This window comes from Calonectris borealis, chromosome 1 (genome assembly GCF_964195595.1).
Source record: "Calonectris borealis chromosome 1, bCalBor7.hap1.2, whole genome shotgun sequence".
NCBI lineage: Eukaryota > Metazoa > Chordata > Aves > Procellariiformes > Procellariidae > Calonectris > Calonectris borealis.
This window is the reverse complement of record NC_134312.1, coordinates 1,582,154-1,600,894: the sequence shown is the minus strand read 5'-3', so window position 1 is coordinate 1,600,894 and position 18,741 is coordinate 1,582,154. Positions and strand designations below refer to the sequence as shown.

The following is an 18,741-nucleotide window of genomic DNA, read 5'->3' as shown; positions in this document are numbered from 1 at the left end:
CTACAGCATCAGGAGTCCGAGGCTTTCCCCAGGGATTAAGGACCAGTTCTAATGGTACAGAAATTGAAAATCCAGAGCTGCCGGCAGCATCCTACAACAGTCCCCTGAAGAATAGTGGGGACCACAGCAGGGCAGCGCTAATTGCTTTCGTGATCAAACTCTAGACACAGAGTCTATGCAAGGGGAAGTTTCATTAAGTTAACTGGAAGTAAACCAAATAACATGCAGTGGATTGTGCTTCTATTGGTGATCTCCAGAAATGAGTGCCGAGTCAGAGTCAAAAAGCCCTGGGGTCTAATGCAGGCTCAAGGACTTGCCTTTGACTCCTGAGCAGACCTCAGTTGCTCTGTGTGTAGTTTCTCCATACGTCAGAGGTGAAAGATCCCATCAGGGTCATAAAAGCACTATATTTTTGTGTTTAACAAAGATGCAACTACTGGATCAGGAAGCCCTAAGCTACCAGTCAGTGGAAGCTGTAGATGATAATGAAAATAGCGTCCGACAATACTTTTTCTCTAGGCAGCTGCTCTGGGAGATGGGACACTGTAATGGACAGAGCTCTGGGTGACACTACAGAGCCAGGTTTTGTTAAACAGTAAGGAACTACATGAGCGCTACCCATGGCAGGCACAGCAAGCACTGCTGCGTACTGCTCCAACGATCCTGTGCTTGTGAAAAAAAAAGAATAAAAACATTGCTTTTTGGGGGACTGGAAAAACATTTGCTCTGGAGAAGCGAGGAAGGGCTACACTGGGCTCTCGGGCAAGCTTTGGGCTGGATGTGCCAGCCCATGCCACAAACTGCAGCCGCCTGCCCTGGGGAAATGAGGCAGCTCCTGGCTCGAGGGTGCCTACCTGGCCAGGGGCTGGAGGGGCACCGGGCGGCCCCTGCACCGGGAGGGCTCGCAGGCAGGCAAGAGGCACCGGATGCCCCTCTCCTGCAACCACCACCCAGGCCTGAAAAGCTTGTGTGCGAAGGGAAGGAGGAAAGAAAAAGTCCTGCAGGAGCTGAGGTTGGAAAATTAATAAGCAAAGGGTGTGGGATGCTCAGTGGGGTGGTGGAACTTCACAGGTTCGGTCAAGCACATCAAGAGCTTTATTCATCAGATAAAGTCTGATACAGAGTCAGACAAGTCTGTGAGTGCTTATTTATCACTGCATTTTTCTGCTAATGAGGTAGATCCACTACAAGGCAAATCTAGAGGACATTTGGCAGGGGCTTCACTGGAAGGAGTCTGTGATTCTGAAATACCTTCCCAGTCCAGATACACCAGGACCCTTTGTGGCATCTCCTTGGGAGAGGCCTAGCATGTGAGCTCCCTGCTAAGCAAGGTTGCGTAGCACTCCTGGGTTATTTTTGCTATAGTTTACATGGGCCTGAAATAAGCTTGCTTTTTGACATATTCAGTATTTTAGTTTCATTTTTTGAGACAGCATTTACCAGGGACCTTTTTTATTCCCCGTACCTCTATACTGCACGCAGATAAAGTGATGCAAGATTCGAGCAGCCAGCAGACCTTGCAAAGAAGCCAGGGCAATACGGAAACTTCAGAGCATCCCGTAGGGTGACAAGATCACCCACCACCCTCAAGCACTCTTTGCGACCTCTGCACAAACGCAACGTTAGGCGAATGACGCCGAGCATCCCACTGACTTTACCTGCCGCAGCCAAGTGGGCGGTGACCTCGTCGGCAGCCGTGGAGTTGAGGATGTCAGAGTCATCGTAGGAGGTGTCCTCTGGCGAAGACGGCGAGTCTTCATCCGCGCTCAGCATGCTGTGCTCTGTGTAGGTGGCCACATGGACCTGCTGCACCTGCTGGGCCACTGCGTGGGCCTCGATGGTGGCCATGTGCTCTGTTTGGGTCACGCCGTGTTCTTCCATCAATAGCTACTGTCAGAGGAGACAAAAATCACAGGAGGGGTTACCGACACTGATGCACCGTAAGGGAGGGCAGCCAAAGGTTTCTGAGCCAGCTAGGTGAGCAGGCCATGACTAAGAGGAAACGAGAGATTACCTCCCCCAGTGGCAGTGGTCTTCTACGAGAGGGAAATAATAACTGCACCAGGAGCCAGAAGAGGAACTGAAGTTTAAGAGTTTTGAAAAAACTTCCAACAACATGGCTTAGCACCCAGAGGCAGTCATCTTTGCTGGAGGAAAGGTCTGTAAGGATCTTGTAGCCCTGAGATTATGTGCTCTACATACTCTACGTATTAAGAGGTCTGATCAAAGCTGGAACTTATATTTGCCACTTGAAGATCTAGCTTTCAGGGAAGATGCTCAAGGGCGATACACAATCTCTCTCCTCCAACCTCAATAGCTTAGGACACAAATGAGGATGCCAGTACAGAAGTTTACTGGCAGCAAGTTGCATTCTACAGACCACTTTTGTTGCATTACTTGATTAGAGTCCGGAAGCAGGCAAAATCATTACAACCCAAGCACAAATATTACATAAAGCATATTTATTTAATGCATCTAGTGGTAAACCACTGAGCAAAGTAGCAGCTTACGTAGTCAGCAGGGCACTGGACCATACGCCATGAGCATAAATCTGCGCAGAAGGAACAAGACAGGAGGTACGCAGGTATTTTCAGTGTGTGTCTACCATACATTTGTGGAAAAGGAACAGCACATCCTTAAGATATTTTCAAACTACATTAGAAGAATTAGGACATCAACCCTCAAAAAGAGATTCCCCAAAACCCTCAGGGCAAACAGCAGAAGGAAAGAAATGACCAGCTGTAGCGAACAATAAAATACACCCAAGAAATTCTGACCCCATAAGTAGAGCCATTGAATTTAAAGCTCTTGACTGACACTCTCTTCATGGAAACAGATCAAGTTTCCCAACCATCACATCCTAGGGTTTAGGATGAGTTAGCTCCACATATTCATTTGCAAAATGAATTCACTCCTTCTGCAGCTGCCGTAGCAGCCTTTGTCTTCCTGAGAAGCCAAATCTGACCTAGCCATTTTGGCACGGTTTCTCATTTACTAATACAAAGAAATCTTTCCACAGCCTTACTGAACTTTCCTAAAACCCAAAACCAATCTCCAAAGCATTTCACCCTGCTCAACTCTGTCCAGTTAACTGGCAATTCAGAGCTTAGAGGCCAAGCTCCTCGGGAAGTAGCAGCCTCCCTCCGCTGACCAGAGCGGGAGGCCACAGCAACTTGCCTTCTAACGTAGACATCACGGCTTCGTAGTTAAAACCCAGAAAAGGGTCCAGGTTACAGAATCCCTTCATTTTCCATGTCTGTCTATGGCTGGTCTCTCTCCAACGCTATACACGCTTCTAGTAACAAGAATCACATAAAATGAACGGTTTCTACTAAGAGACTGCTATATCCGCACATAACACCAGCATCACTGTGGAGCATCAAAGCATTAATTTTGACATCTTCATGGGGGATAGGAGCAGAAGCGAACTGCATGTATTTAGGCAGTGGATTTTCATCCATGAGATGTCAACAGTGCTCTAAGGCACAGCTATATTCTAAACGTTAGGGTGATACTGGTTTGATACTGGTTTGGGTTTCCCAGTTCAGAAGAGTCTGGTTAAAACCAGGGACCTGTACTCCCAAGTGAGATGGGAGGAAGGACATGGCCACATATTTAATTTTGCAGCTGGCTGGTGTGTGACGGAGGGAAGCATGGTCTAGCGGCTAAAACAAAGAAACAAGTATCAGGATACAGGTCCAGTACTGGAAGCTGCCCAGATACTAAGATGTGGCACTTGAATCACCCTCTGTACTGGAAAGGCTGGGGAAGAGGCACATCGCCTATATTTACACTCCCACTAACATTACTGCCCCAAGAAAGTGAGTTTCTTATCCATGAAACACTAAGAGATCCCCTAAAACGTCCTAAATGGTACAGATGGGAAACTAAACTCAATCTGGACCACAAACAGGGTCCAGATTGAAAAGTTTTCAAAAGGTCCACAAAAAGTTTTCAAACTTTTGTTTTCTATCCAGGCATGCACTAGAGGAACTCAAGCCTGTGGGACAGCAGAATTGCTGTTGTGAGACTGTTACGAACACACTGAGGTTACAGCTAAATCACCCTCAAACTCACAATCCTCCCTAGAAGGCTGCTAGAGTTAGATGTTGCTGTTGTTCAACCCTGTTTACAACTCAGATTGTAATATTAGAACCATCCAAAAATAGCAGCAATTCAAATACCTCCAGTAACGAAGGGACTAAGATGCATTGAAGCAAACTGAAAATTTCTGGTTTGAAAAAAATCAGCCGTAATCTCCTTCCAAGGAACTTATTTTGCCATCACCGTAGAAAAATGGTCAAGGAAAATTTTTTTTTTTAAAAAAAAAAAAAAAAGCAGCTCAGCAGGCCAGGCCTTTCCCAAGCTACTATGCTTTTCCTGAAAGGGTATATTGCTGCTTTTCTCAATGGAGCAATACAATTTTAAGTACTTTCCATTAAAATGTATTTATCCACAGAAAAATATGATCGGAATATAATTGACAAAGCGTAGTAACCTTTTAGTTCATCAGGAGACAAGACTGCAAGACAAGGGATGCTTCAGATACCGTTTCCTTCAGCAGGAAACCTGTTCGAATCAAGGGGCAGTCTACACCCAATGCCACTAAAAACGATGCTTTTTTTATAAATAAAATGGGCAGTAGACTGAAACTATGCGTTTCTGAGTCAGCAAGTGGACAGCTGGGTAAGCAAAATCAATACTCCTCATAGGCGACTATGCAAATTTAAACACACGTGCATTTGATTTATTTTTTACGGGCACATGTCCTGCTTCAGTGCACAGCGCCTGGTTGAATTTTGGCATTTTTGGAAACAGTTAGCTATAAGCAATGCCTGGGATAATCAATAGCAAGGTCATCAGGTTTATTTAAAGATGAAGTCCACTTGATTCAAACAACCATCAATCTACTACAAACTCTTTCCTCTCTCCACTGCCCCCCTTCCAAAGGAGTCCGAGATACGTGCTGCAATGTATGAAGGACGCTTGCTTCCTTGGTGGCACCAATAGATTTCCTCACTTTTAAGCTTTCCTGCCTGTATGAAAGCAGGTATAAGCTGGAAAAAAAGGCAATAAACTACTACAGCTCTTCCGTAAATGGCGCAGCCTGCCCAACTTTGCACACAACAACACAAGCTCTAGTAATTAATTTCCAAGTTGTAACTTGGATTAATTCTAGTTTAACCTGATAGCTGGCTTCATTCAATGCAGGTTTTTTACTTTTCCAACTCCTGTGCTATTTTCATACCTGCACATTTTCTTCCCAGAAAATTTCCAAACATCTCCAGAATCATACACTGAAAGGCACGAAACCTTATCTTTGAGTGTTGAAACCTTGGGTAGTTATTCATATATTCAAATTATTCCCAAAGGATTCCTGATACAAGTCAGGCTTTGTGGGCAAACACCTTGACTGGCAGTTTCTACTGGTGATTACCAACCTGTTGCTACTGTTGTTGCCCCAGCAGCAAAGCATCTCTGTTATGCATCCGAAGGGTCCACACTTGGATTTGAACAAGGATTCAGGCACAGGGGATGAAAGTAAAGTTGTTCTTGATTAATTTTAGAGATGAGCATTCATCATTTCAGAAAAGGAAAGTTTATTCCTGTTTTACTTCAGAAACCAGAACAATTTCAAGTGTAAGGAAACCCTAATGATATGATGATGCCTGCAAAGACATTTCCTGGTCGTTGTAGCTTAGTCCAGAAGCCTTGGATGACAGCCAGAAGTATTTTTAAAGTCATTTAAAGTGCTTAAAAAAATATGAGGATAAAGTCCTTCTCATCACACAGTGCAGTTGCTTCATGACTGTATCAGAGGTTCCTTTGATGTACTGTCAACTATGATCAATGGCTGTTGACACCATCACTGGAAGAATACCAGATGCAGGAGGAGCAAAGCAATCCAAAATAGCAGAAGCCGTACCATTCAAACTAGCAGAAAACAACGGAAACTGAACATAAAAACCATAAATTCTACATTAAATTTAAAACCACATGGATTAAAATGAAGGTCTTGTCTGCTCAGTGTAATCTGTGGTGTGAATGTAAGGAGATATAACTCGACCAATATAAAACCACGGGGGTTATCCTACTGTAGAAATTGTCCTCTACCACCGCCATCTATTTTAATGTTGCCTCACGGGTGCTTTAAACTGAGCCAAAAATAAAATGTCCACACCAGAAAAAATGATGAGGTACACCAGCATGACTGGAAAAACTCTCTTACACAGACAGGGCCTGGACTTATTTTTATCCTTTAGACCGCTGAAGCAGTTGTACTTCTGATGCTGTAAAAGCACAAGACACTGCCCACCGAGACAGTCTTAACTTGGAGATGAGCATCTCATTTAGCTGCTGACATTTTAAATCATGCGGCCATTTTTACTAATTCCCCCGACACAATGCCTAATTCAACTGAAACTCTGTTCAGATTAACAATAAATAAAAGAACTGCTGGATCTAACTTCTTTGGTGGTTTAAATAATTTTCAAAAGCATGCAAAATATGGATTATCTGTAGGAAGACTAATGGAGAAGGGCCGAGACCCAGAATATTTTGACAGAGACCTGCTCTGCACTCTCCCACGCATGCACAGCTCGCTCCTGCCATGTGTGCTCAGATCCCTCCTAAAAGAGCAGCCGCTGCACAAAAGGGAGCTTGGGGAACGCAGGGCATTTTTCAATGAAAAGAGGGTAGATTTAGATCAGACATAAGGAAGAAATTCTTTATGACAAGGGTGGTGAGACACTGGGACAGGTTGCCCAGAGGAGTTGTGGATGCCCCATCACTGGAAGCGTTCAAGGTCAGGTTGGACGGGGCTCTGAGCAACCTGGTCTAGTGGAAGATGTCCCTGCCCACAGCAGAGGGGTTGGACTAAATGGTCTTCAAAGGTCCCTTTCAACCCAAACCATCCTGTGATTCTATGATTCTACCATTCTGAAATGGGGTGGGAACAGCTAACAGCCTTCTCAACATCCAAAACACCAAATATAAAGTTCTCATGTTCAAGTTTTGCAACCAGACCTTCCTTCTGCTTGGGCATTTCAGAGCTCACTCAGAGAGCAAACCTCTCTTCTGTAAGCCAACACTGTACAGCCCAAGAAGTCACTGTGAAAAAGGGTGGGTTGTCTTTCTTACAAAACTTGCTTCTTCATCAAATAAAGACTTTGCAAATAATCCTGGTTGTCAGAATTCAGGCCTCATATTTTCATATCAAGGGTGAGTCACTATGGGTATAACACCATAGGGGAAGAGTTCTTTATTCTGTAATGACATCCACATAAAAATGAGTATGACATTTTATAACTAAAATGCAAGAACTAGCAAATCACCAATAGCAAACGGAGAGGCTAACTCGCACGCAACCTGCTCGAGGCACTACAGCACAACCTTTCCTAACCAAAGGGTTTGGGAGGAATGAAATCCCATCCCAGGCAGCTGCATGGCACTGCTGCGCAGAGGAACTAACCTTATTTGATGGATGCCCCGAGCTCAAGCAGCGGCTCTGCCTTCTACAGTGATATTAGCAAAGATTTAGAAATTACACAGGAGGAAAAACAGAAGACTAACAGACACACATACTTGTTCAGAATCCACTTTATAAGTGATCAATGTCAGCAATTAGTTTATTAGACACGCTGACCTTTCCAGCTCGAGGTACCATCCCTGTACTCACTTCAGGCTGGTCGGGTCATCGACCCTCTTCTCTTCCCAGCGATGAGACTCAGGGGAAAGGCTGCATTACATGGCCCATCTAGCATTCTCTAAAGAATTGGCCTTGAATTGCTGAAAAGATCTTAAATTTAGATGATATCGGAACAAACCAGATGCTAAGGGAAGCTGCAGTAAGTACTGAAAAAAGGGGCGATAAGCTTGCATCAGCTCGTGTCTCTGAAAACAGCCAGCCTGCATCAAGCTTCTCCTCATTCTCCTTTCACCTAAACATCGGGGGGTGGATATCTAAACCTACAAAGGTGCGTGCAGAGGTCTAGGCTGGTGTCCGCAGAGGCACAGCTCTCCACAGCATGGACGGGGTATTTAAAAAAGTACAAAACAGCCTGTTAGCTAGTGATGGACCCACCGAAACACAAAGAACAGGGCACTGATGAAGCCTCACGGGCTGCAAACACTCTCTTGTAGAGGAGGGTTTATAATGGCGTTTTCCCCAAAGCCATGCCCTCGTATTCAGCATACTGTAAAGAAAGCAGAAAAGAGAAAGGAAGAGACATGCCAACGTTGTGGTTGCTCAGTTGGCTCAGGGGACATCAGATGTTCCTGGAGGTTTTTAATTTTTTTTTTCTTAAATTTGCTTTGTTTTTTTAAATCAAGTAGTTTAGAAGACTTATTTGAGAGGGCTAACTCTGCATATCCACTCTCAAGAATAATCCCTCTGGCTCATTTCCTAATTTGTTTCAAAGGAATGGAAACACTCTTTTCTTTCACAGCCCATTTTCTGCTTGAACTCTGCACCATAGTCAGTACCAATTCCTTATCGACAACCCTACTCCACACAGGAATTCGGCACATAGTACTTTGTCTGCCACTACACAGCAGTCTTGAGACCAGAGTAAAAAGAAAAAAAAAAGGGAGGGTGGGGTGGAAAAATCTGGTTTATTATTCAAGCTGGTCATCCTCCTCATGGTTTTAACTTCAATTAAATGCTGCTCCATGCTCGGCAAGCTGAGTGTTTTCCAGAAAACGTGCAACACCTCCTCCCTTTCTTCCACTCTTTCTGTAAAGTTGACAAGCATCTGGAGTTTAACATGCCCTTAATGGATTCAAGCCTCCGCTGTAAATAAGTCGTTTGCTTTGCATTAAACAACCGACATCACACTGGCACTTTTGTTCTCGGAGGCGATTGCGGAGAGTTAATCAACGGGGCTCCTGTGATCTGGGTGTGTTAATTCTCGTGCAGCAGCTCCGTGGGCCGCGGGGTGGCTGCTGCAGCCATCAGTCGCCACCTGCTAAGCCCCTTCTTGCAGCTCTCCAGTGGTGTTCAGCCACACAGACCAGCACCTCTGCTAGGAAATGGGCCTCTAAATCAGGTTTTAGCCATTTGCTGCTCAGCTTTTGCCCTTCCCCTAGCTTGGAGGGAAGCCACGGTGCTTACTCACTAGATGCTGCTTCTTCAACAATGCTGCAAGGAGATAGTGATGATGCTCAGCGTTACCCTTGTGCTTGTCTCCATCCCTCGGCCGTCAGAGAGAGGCAGGAGCAGAGTTTCCCAGCACAGGTCACAAAGATGCTGGCGGTGGCACGCAGGGCTTCACATGCAAAGCATGTGCCCCGCTGAGCGGCATTCCTCGCTCCTAAGGGCCCACGGTTTACACCGTAGTGGGCAAGGCAGACCACACCACCCGAATTTATTTTAAGAACTACCACCTGTTTGCAGCTGCAACACCTCATCCGCCTGCCTGCCAGAGCAACCATCGGCACCGGTCTCATCTCACGAGAGGGTGGAATCTAAAATACCTTTGATGATCCGGGCCAACGTGACGTGAGGGAGTTTTTTCAGTTAACTAGGTTTCATACTTCATGTATTCAATCAGATTAAAAAGCACTTCCTATGCACTTAGTACAGAGGAATGTTTTATTTAAAAAGCTATTTCAAACGTCCGGCTGCATGTCCAGATAAATTCCAAATTCCCTGCAAAGACAGCCTGGAATAATTCATAAGTGAAAACTGATCCAGTGAGAAATTAATCATTTGCCATTTACTAATAAAATTAAATCCTGTTTGAGTGTAATTATACCTTTGAAATTGTCTGGTACTGCTTTTTGCTATTCTGGCACAAAGCCCTCTATACAGTTTTTAAAGCAAGTACATACATCCTGACACAGTTGGTTTCTTATCAGCAGATTTCAATGGTTATACCAACCGTGAAGAACTAATCTCATTCGGAAACAACAGCAACACAAACCAAGAGATCATATACCATTTTCATGAGGAGCCATGACTGAAATCACCGGTGTTCATCAAACTTCGTTAGTCTTGCGAGACCTGTGTCTACCCTCCGATTACAACAGCCAGAAATGGTCCGGTTTTGATAGCTCTGAGATGGTCTGAATTAGAGGAGCTGCCAGCCTCCTGAGGGAGGATAGAGGACAACCTCTAACAGAGGAGAGTCGGCCGGTCTTGGCTTGGTGCTGTCCTGGCTGCGTTTCTCCTCTATCTGGGACCAACGCTGGCTGGTACGTGGAAGCCAGATGTCATGCAGAGATGTCCACCTCCCAGCCAGGCCTGACTCGCACGGGCACAGAGCTTGCTCGCAGCATTTCCTGACGATGCTGGTTAAGAAACCACTTTCAGGTGAAATCTGAGATGGCAGGAGGTCTAGACCAGCAGATTACAACTGCACTGGCTTCTGCAAGTGCAACTTGCAACCGAAAGCACACGAGAATGCCCCCATCTCCCATCACTCGGCTGTACCACGTACCAACAAGCAAGACCCAGACCTTCTCCTGGTCTTTCCTCCATGAGGAGAAAGGAAAGAGGATGTTCACGTCCTCCCTCGCAGGAGGTTTCAGACTCCCGACAGCAGAGACTTAGCTCGTTCCATGATGTCCATCTGTCACGTTGCATTGGTGTCTCTCAGTGGTTAAATATTACTTGTTAATTTGCCTTCAGGATAAATTTGATATCATTCTTGTATAAAATTGTGCCTAGAGGGAATTACCACTGCGGGTTTGATAAGGAAACAATGCCATTCCTCAGGGACAAGATCCATTAATATCTTAATTATTACAACAACTCATTTAAAACGCACATTAAAATCCCAAAATCCTATTTTTCCATGGCTGTGTAAAAAGTCTCCCTTGTTCATGGAAAGAATTTGCTGGCCTACACCTCAATTCAATAAAAAATGCCTTTTTTCTGGTGAAGCTGTGTCAGTCTGGAAGCTGTGCAAGGTTTTAGCTGGGACTGACTTTCCAGGACTTGAGACATTGCCTCATGTCAGCAGCAACAACTGATACTGTGCACAAAGGCAAGATAAGATACGCTAGTTTACACCTCTCCTATCAAAATTGAAGTGAACATCTTATTTCACGCTGGCTCATAGCAGCACGTGGACAGTTGCCTCATGTCGGCAGAGACGTGGGAACTCAAGCACTAAGAGGAACTACAGAACCCAGCTCTCGTTCCACAGCGTCCTCCTGTGGCATAACATTAGTATAATGATCCTTTTAATTAGGATGGAAAAAAATTCCCTATGCTACCAGTCTCAGCGTGAAAAGACCTAAAATAAAATTGATTCTAGAAAACAAAACCAAAGCCCTTTCTATTAACGTGCTCTTTTTATCAGCATTTCACATAAAAGAGCAAACACAGCACACACTGCAGGAAAAACTTCACACGCAAAGTCTGGAAAAGAAACAAATAGGATTTTACACGAATTTATTAGGCATAGAAACGCCTATTTGCTGCTGAAGTTTCTGCTGAAAGCCACCATTTGGCGATGTGATAGGACATTCATTTCATGATGTATGATGCAATTTGCAACCAGTCTTTTTTGCAGCTTAACTTCACGTATTTAGCACCAAAAGCCGGCAGGAAGCTATGGGCTGAACGTAAGGATGAGGTGGTTTCTACTTGAAGACTTCTCAGGCTTTGGCACAAAGGCAATAGCGAGTGCAGGGAGGACTTCACTGCTCCACCCAGCCGCACAAGGCGAGCTGGAGCAGATGCCTGGTCTTCCTCCTGCCCAGGCCAGCAAGAAGCGGAAGCAGCACATCAGAGAGAAGTTGAAGCTCTCCAGGAAAAAAAAAAAAAAAAAAACAAACAAAAAACCCACTTTTAAATTACCCCAGCAGCTGAAATGGGCTGGACTGGCTGCCAAAGCAGTTTCTCTTCAGTTGCTTCTCTCAACCAGAGCAATGGTAGTTCACAGGGAAAGCACAGCATGTACATGCAGAAGGGCTCCACTTTTCCTTTTTTTCAAATTTTAAGCAATTCACGTAAGTTTAAAAAAAAAAAAAAAAAAAAAAACTACTACAGTGGAATCCATCCCCCCCATGAAGACACCAAGAAAAAGGTTAGCACGCGTTCAGCGTTCGGAAACCCATGGGAAGGGCATACCACCACATCCCGGGCCATGTTAGCCAGCGACTGTAATCCAAAACTGGAAGTCAAACTACACCGTAAAATCGTAAACCATGAGGTGGAATTCTCATTTAGCATTCCTGTGCTTCCCCCCAGGCTCTGCAGGTTTCATGTTAAGCATTTGGGGTGCGACACGCAGAGGTGACTCTCCCTTACCAGTATTCATCAGTAACACTTGGGGCAGAACCTTCTTCCCTAGAATTTTTTGCAGGATGTGTAGTCTGACATGAGTCAAGAAAACATAACATATGATAAACAGCATTCTCAAAGGTAATACTTTGAGAACTTACACATTCTTCCATTTTATTTAAAGAACCACACAGAAATCCCAATTTCAAATTATTTTATTTTGACCTGCATAGCCCAGAAATCATTTCATCATTGTGAAGCGAGTTAGTCATCTCTAGTCAATACAGCTTTTTTAATTAACACGCAAAGCGGTCTTTTAAGAATTACTAACCCAGTAAGCGCAACTGCCGAGAGAGCCGCTATTTGCTGATCGCAGACAGCATTCCTGGCACTGCACAAAGGCGCAGCCCTCGCCCCAACAGGATTACTGCCTAAAAGACAGAGCGCAGCCCTAGCTGGCTGCATTAAGGTGCAAATGTTCCTGGCTTTAATCCTCTTTTATGGAAAGAGAGGATTAGTGGTTATGCTGGACTACCACAGAAAAACATAATGGAAGCATGTTTTACCGAGGGATTCGAGTGAGAGGGTGGCGATGTGACACGCCACGGCCTTGTCTAGACCGAGACTCGGAGGTGTGAAGTATCACGTTAACCATGACATCCAGCATGGACGAGGTCCTCTGTCTTCAATCTTGGCTAGACAGATTACCTTAAGGACTTGGTCCTCACATCGCATTAATTCAACCGGATTAGCATATGGCAGACGACACAGTCCTAACCACGTTTAATTATCTAACTTCCACCCTAAAATGGCAAGCCTTGCTCACCCCTCATTGATGGTGCTGTTAATGATGCAGTCTTCAGGGAAATGCTTAATACAGTATGGTTGATCCTAAACCCAGAATGAGTTACACCAGTATGACTGTAGCTGGTTTTAGGAGGGGTGGTGCCACCTTAGCTGGATGAGGAAGGGTACAGGTATTCAACCTGTGTGCACAGAAGGTCCAACACAATGGACTAAGCAGTGATGAGTTGTCCCAGACCACACACACACACAAAAAAAAAAAAATTTCTCCTCTTGCAGTTTTATACTTCTGCGCTTTCAATTCATTTGCTCTCTGACCCTGCAATACATACTGAGGCCCTCTGTCTTGTGAGCAAACAGATTAGGAACCCAGGGCATTCTGTCTTCCAAAAAAAAAAAAAAATTAAATCCCGTCGGGAAAATACACACTACGATAGCATTTGTTTTCAAGATCTTATTCTACCTAAGTTTGTTGTTTTTTTTTCCCTACGGCCGTTTAAGAGGAGGGGTTGTGCATTCACAGGTCTGCAGACAGCCTCTGATGTCAACGACCGTATCTGCATTCACACGGGGAAGAATTTGGGGATTCTCCTCCAGGCTCACAAAAACAGGCATCTCCGGTTACCCTGCAGTGCCCTTTAGGGCACCTGAGGTGACAGAGTACAGCGAGGCTCGGTTCAGTGCCAGTAAAAAACGGGATACCTCCTCCCTTAACACCTGGAACTGGGAAAAGGGAAAGTACAGGTTCCCTCCCAAGGGTTTCCTGTGGTTCAAGAACGCGTCTGTTTGCCTGCCCCGCAAAAGACTGCGGATGAGGGGGAAAAACTCCCCAGCAAAACCACTGGAAACTAATGAGCAAAGACCCTGAAAAGGGAAACCTCTGTAAACAACGCACCAAGTATGCGAGAAAATCCAGTGCATGTTACATTTGCAGCTGCATATTGTGCAAGATTAAGATTTGTGTTTTCTGGAAAAAAAGTGCATCTACAGCCCAACTAGATCAAAGAGATTTGTCTGAGAGTTATTTAAGTCTTAAGTACCTGCACATTGGATTTAAATGCTGGTTCAAACATTTTTCTCTCTCGTATCGACAAAGAGTCTGTTAAGCAGGCCACTGTGCCCTCCAAGCGTCCTGCTTAGTACTCAGCTGTCTTCCACACAGGCAAAACTGAACACTCAAGACCCAAGCCACTTGTTAAAAGATGAAGCGCGGTTACGACAATCACACACACATGAGTACATGCGCTAATACTTTCTTACTAAGCACAGTTATTTCCTTCTGTCTTAGTTTGGGAAGGGGTGTGGGTCAGTATGGCTTACAGGAGCAGTGCTCCACCAGAATCTCAAGCTTTCCACACACGTGGAGAACATCCGTGATGGAGCCATCGTGGTTTTCCAGTCCTGACTCCCTTAAGTCAGTGCCCAAGTGGTGCTTTTCCTGCTTTGAATACATAGCACGATATGCAAATCCTGTGGGAATTTAAAGTTTTTAGAGTTCCTGCAATGCACAACCACATATCCGATACACTGAAAATGGACCATGAATTTTTATTTGCTGCTACATTTTGTACCTTAGATGTCTCTCACATTTCTTCACCACCACCTCCATCTACATATGCTTCTCATTATCAGGGTTGAAGTATTACAGCCATCACAGGAACATACACCATTTCCTTCTCAAGCAAGAGACCCAATTTACTGATTTACCTGCCAATTGCCATGAATACTCATGGTGCAGATGTAATAAGCCTGAAAAAACAATTTGCAAACCAAAGCAACTATGAGAAGAGCTTCGAATCAACTAGCTCTTTCTAGGGAGGAAAGGGAGCAGCACTATTTGAAGTCCCTTCTCCTTCAAAAGGGAAAACAGGAGTTAAAGGATTTTCTTTGTGCCCAAGAAAGCGGCTGCAGCAGCAGCAGGAGGAGACTCTAACGGCTGACATCAAAAATAAACTTATGGGGAAAAGAATTAATTTACACACCAGTCCTCTATAGAGGATGTTGCAAGGTAAATAAAGCGTAGAGACTCTGGGGGTGTGGTCTTGCAAGTATTTTTGACCCAGACTATGGGGAAGTTTTCCAAGCCTCGAAGTCATCCCCTTTTGATTACTTTAATTAGATGGTTATGTAATGAATCGTGGGAGGGACTCAGTTTCTTTTGGATTGCATTTCTTGATCACGCTGGTTACAAGCAAGAAGCACACTCTATAAATGAAAATATACTTTCATGTTTTTCTGCTTATGTATTTGAAGTCAGCTGAATTTTGTAACAGTACTGAAAAAGTTGAGTTACCCCCCAAGTCAGTATCAGTCTGCAGCATCTGAGCCATCCATTTATTATTTATAGGCAACACAGACAGCACAAAGAGCAAACGGATAAAATAATTCACACAGCTGCCTTACACACAGCCTCACAGAGACAGAAAGTAATCAACACCCAACAAAAATAATGCAAGTGAGGAAGCAGAGGTTCAGAGCCCAGCACCAAAAGCAGAACACACCTCACCATGCTCCGTACTGAGGAGACATCTGCTTTCATTCTCCAGCACAAAAATATGCTCCGTTACCCATTGAAAGCAGTATCGTTTCTAAGAAAGGATGAAAAACAGGGAGAAAAGGAGATGCTGGACTTCTCAATCCTACAGAGCCAATGCTCGGATGGAATACACCTTCCATCCAAAGTGTCCTAACAGTTTTTATAGAGCTACATCTTTCTTACAAAAGGGAAAAAAAAAAATATGCATGGTATTTCATTGACATCAAAACGTCAATGCGCATCGGGATGCCTATCACTCTCCTACGTGCTTCACCAAATATAGCTCCACCTCCCCATTTTCTATCTGTCAATAGAAGGGACTCCTTCTTAAGAGTTTGGCAGGCGACTCATCCACAACAAAACCAGACCAGCCTCAGACAGAAGTCCTTGCCGCAGAGCTAAACGCATCAGGCGATCTCCAAAACAAAGTGGGCGTACAGCCTTGATTACTTGGCCATCCTCTCCCAGCTGCCCCCTTACTAACATTCCTGGGGAGAACACAAGGTCTGCTCCTAGTTATGAACTGTACTGTCCCCAAAAGGATAACAGGCGCTGAGGTTTCCTAGCACATTGTGCCATTGCACAGGGAGGAACGACTCCAGCCAACCTTCCCAATGGGCCTGTCTCACTGGCAACTGGTTCAACCCCAGCAGTTTTTGGGACAAAGCAAAAGCAGCAGGGTCGGTATCAGCAAAACACCATAACTATTGAACCTTGTTGCAATTGCTGCAGTGAATACACTGCAGAATAGACCTGAATTCTCCCCAAAGCAGGATGGTGCCCGCATGGTCCAGGTTTAGCCTGGACAGGTGAGAGGTTCCTGCCACCCACGGTACAAAGCCCTGGTAGCCTGCATGACTCTGGACCTTCAAATCTTTATCCACGCTCCACTGCTAATGGTACAGCCATTTACTTTGGAAAGCAACGAGACTTTCTGGTGGAAGCTTAAGTTTTAGGTGGAAGAAAAGAGAAGATGCTAGTAATGTTCAGCATTTTATGGTTTGTAATACTTGAAAAACAGGGGGTTTGCTAGGATGTATTTACCTGGTTTAGATTCACACACAAAACGAGCTGATGAGGAGATTCACAATAGCTGACATACAAATTCACTCACTACTGCAAGCGACAAACAGATCGGGGCAAAGGCGCGTATCTGCATTCAACAGTGGGAATGTGAGAAACTGTTAAACTGATCCTCTAACAAACAACTGCATTCAAAACCATAAGAGGATGGATTACCTTTAAACACAGAAAAACATTGCCCCAGCGCCGAGAGACCGTGCTAGAGATTACATGCCACTTGACTCCTTCACATAGAGGGTCTTCAGTGGTGTGTGAGACTTTCAGCAGGATGAGCCTTACTGAAGATCCAGAGGAGCACAATAACCAGCAATAGAGCTCTGAATCCAGTGTGAAAACTAAACTGGAATAAGTGGAAGCTTTTATCCTTAATTTTGATTTACAATTGGCTGTAGCCTGTCCTTATTTTACACAAGCATGCTTAACAAATAGCTATGTATCAAAGAGCTAATGAAGTTCATTAGAGGAGAGCTGCTTGAGTCACAAGAAGTATCTGCTTCAAGTGCCACCTCAGCACTGTTTTCCATCTTTCTACTACTGTAACTACTACATAGTAAAAGTAAGAGCCCCACCATGCAGCGTAAGTTATTTAAAAAGACAAAGGGGTATATTTTTTAATTATTTTATTAAATAACTCAAGTACTGGGTAATCAGTAATACAAAAAAATATTAGCTGTATTTTTTCCTATGGGTCTACTTCAGAAGCAGCATAAGAAAGATAAAAGTTCGAGGCTAAATTTTACAGTACTTCTTGCACTGAAAATCATCAACTCAAGCTGATTTCTACTGACAGCACATAACATTCTTATGTATAAAAGTCTGTATTAAATTTTCTTGGTAAAAGGGATACAGGGGCATGGCAGAGTCACTGCACTCTGCTTCCTTCCTAGACGATACTTCTCCAGAATAGAGGAGGGTAAGGCAAAAAAAGAATAATTCCCAAAGCCTTCAAGGGACTGAGAAGCTGCATGGAAATCTCCCTCAGTTGGTAAATGAAGAGCAGGTGGAAGCAGTAATGGAAATATTCCCAGAGCACGTGGCAGCAGAAGTTTGACATGACGTAGCCTTGAAGCAAAATTTACAATAAAGGCAGCCCCAGTGCTTCCAACCTGGGCTCCTGCAGTCATTTGTGGTTCTTTATTTTCACTTATGAGGCTGAAATCTTCCAGGTTGAGCTTGCCAGAAGTGAAACTGGCTGGTTTAAGTCTAAGAAAAGATGATTCAGGCTCCTGAGCGACAGAAAAATTATGAAATTCCAACACTTGAAGTAGTCCTCACGCCAAAATACCTGCAGTCTGAAAGTTGACATCTGTGCAGCCAACCAGTCATGGGGCTTTTGTCCAGGAAAGTTGAGACAATTAATTGAAGTGCAATATTAGAGCGCGTAAAACCCCTGCGTGGCCAACCTCACTCAGAAGCAAAGTGGCCTTCGCTCACCATAGCTTAATCCTCTGCAAAGAAGTTTATGCCACACATTTTCCCAATGGAGCTACAGAGAAGGGCAACCTCCGACTGACACAGCACACACCAAGGGCTCTTGCTGGTAGAGCTGGTTTTTGCCAGGATGGCTGATTTACTTCTGGGGTCAGGGTATTTCTTCTTCTAGCACACTGAGCAGCACAGCTGGGATGGCACAGTCCACATCCACAACATAAACTTGCATCAGGATAACTTACACACTCGTTACACAGAGCATGGCCAGGCCAAGTTACCTCCAAAGGAGCATCCGTGCAGCACAGAAGGTATGAAGTGAAAACGCCGTGACTTAATGGGATCCACAGAAAAATTTCGATTCAACAGAAAGGCAGCTCCACGCCAAAAATCACATTGCCTACACACGTGCGAACACTGGCTCTATCCAGGCTGCCAACAAACGACGCTTTACAAGACCCGTGCTTCATTCCACCTATGTAACGTGAACGTACATCAGGCCACACACTTTGTAAAATGCAGATGCTATTGCAGTACGTGAAATTGCATAAAACACGTACTGGACGAGGCAGAGGGTTCCCCAGCTCACTGTATTTATGGCACATGCGTAAGAGCCCATGTCTCGTTCATTGTAAAGCCTATACATAAATGACGTGAG

At 44.5% G+C, this 18,741-nt stretch overlaps 1 protein-coding gene across 14 annotated transcripts in view; it reads right to left on the bottom strand.

The window, feature by feature from the left end:
* Positions 1-18,741, bottom strand: part of NRF1 (nuclear respiratory factor 1) — a 71,305-nt gene that overhangs the window by 50,739 nt on the left and 1,825 nt on the right. For 11 of the 14 annotated variants that reach the window (XR_012672322.1, XR_012672316.1, XM_075141599.1 and 8 more), the window contains one exon: positions 1,659-1,887. Coding sequence is in view for 12 of the 14 variants with exons in the window: in XM_075141599.1 (XP_074997700.1) it covers positions 1,659-1,881 (223 nt within the window). In the remaining 2 variants the exon portion in view is untranslated. Of the gene's footprint in view, positions 1-1,658; positions 1,891-2,014; positions 2,119-18,741 lie in introns of those variants that run through there. The other 3 variants (XM_075141669.1, XM_075141591.1, XM_075141608.1) reach the window with 2 other exon arrangements.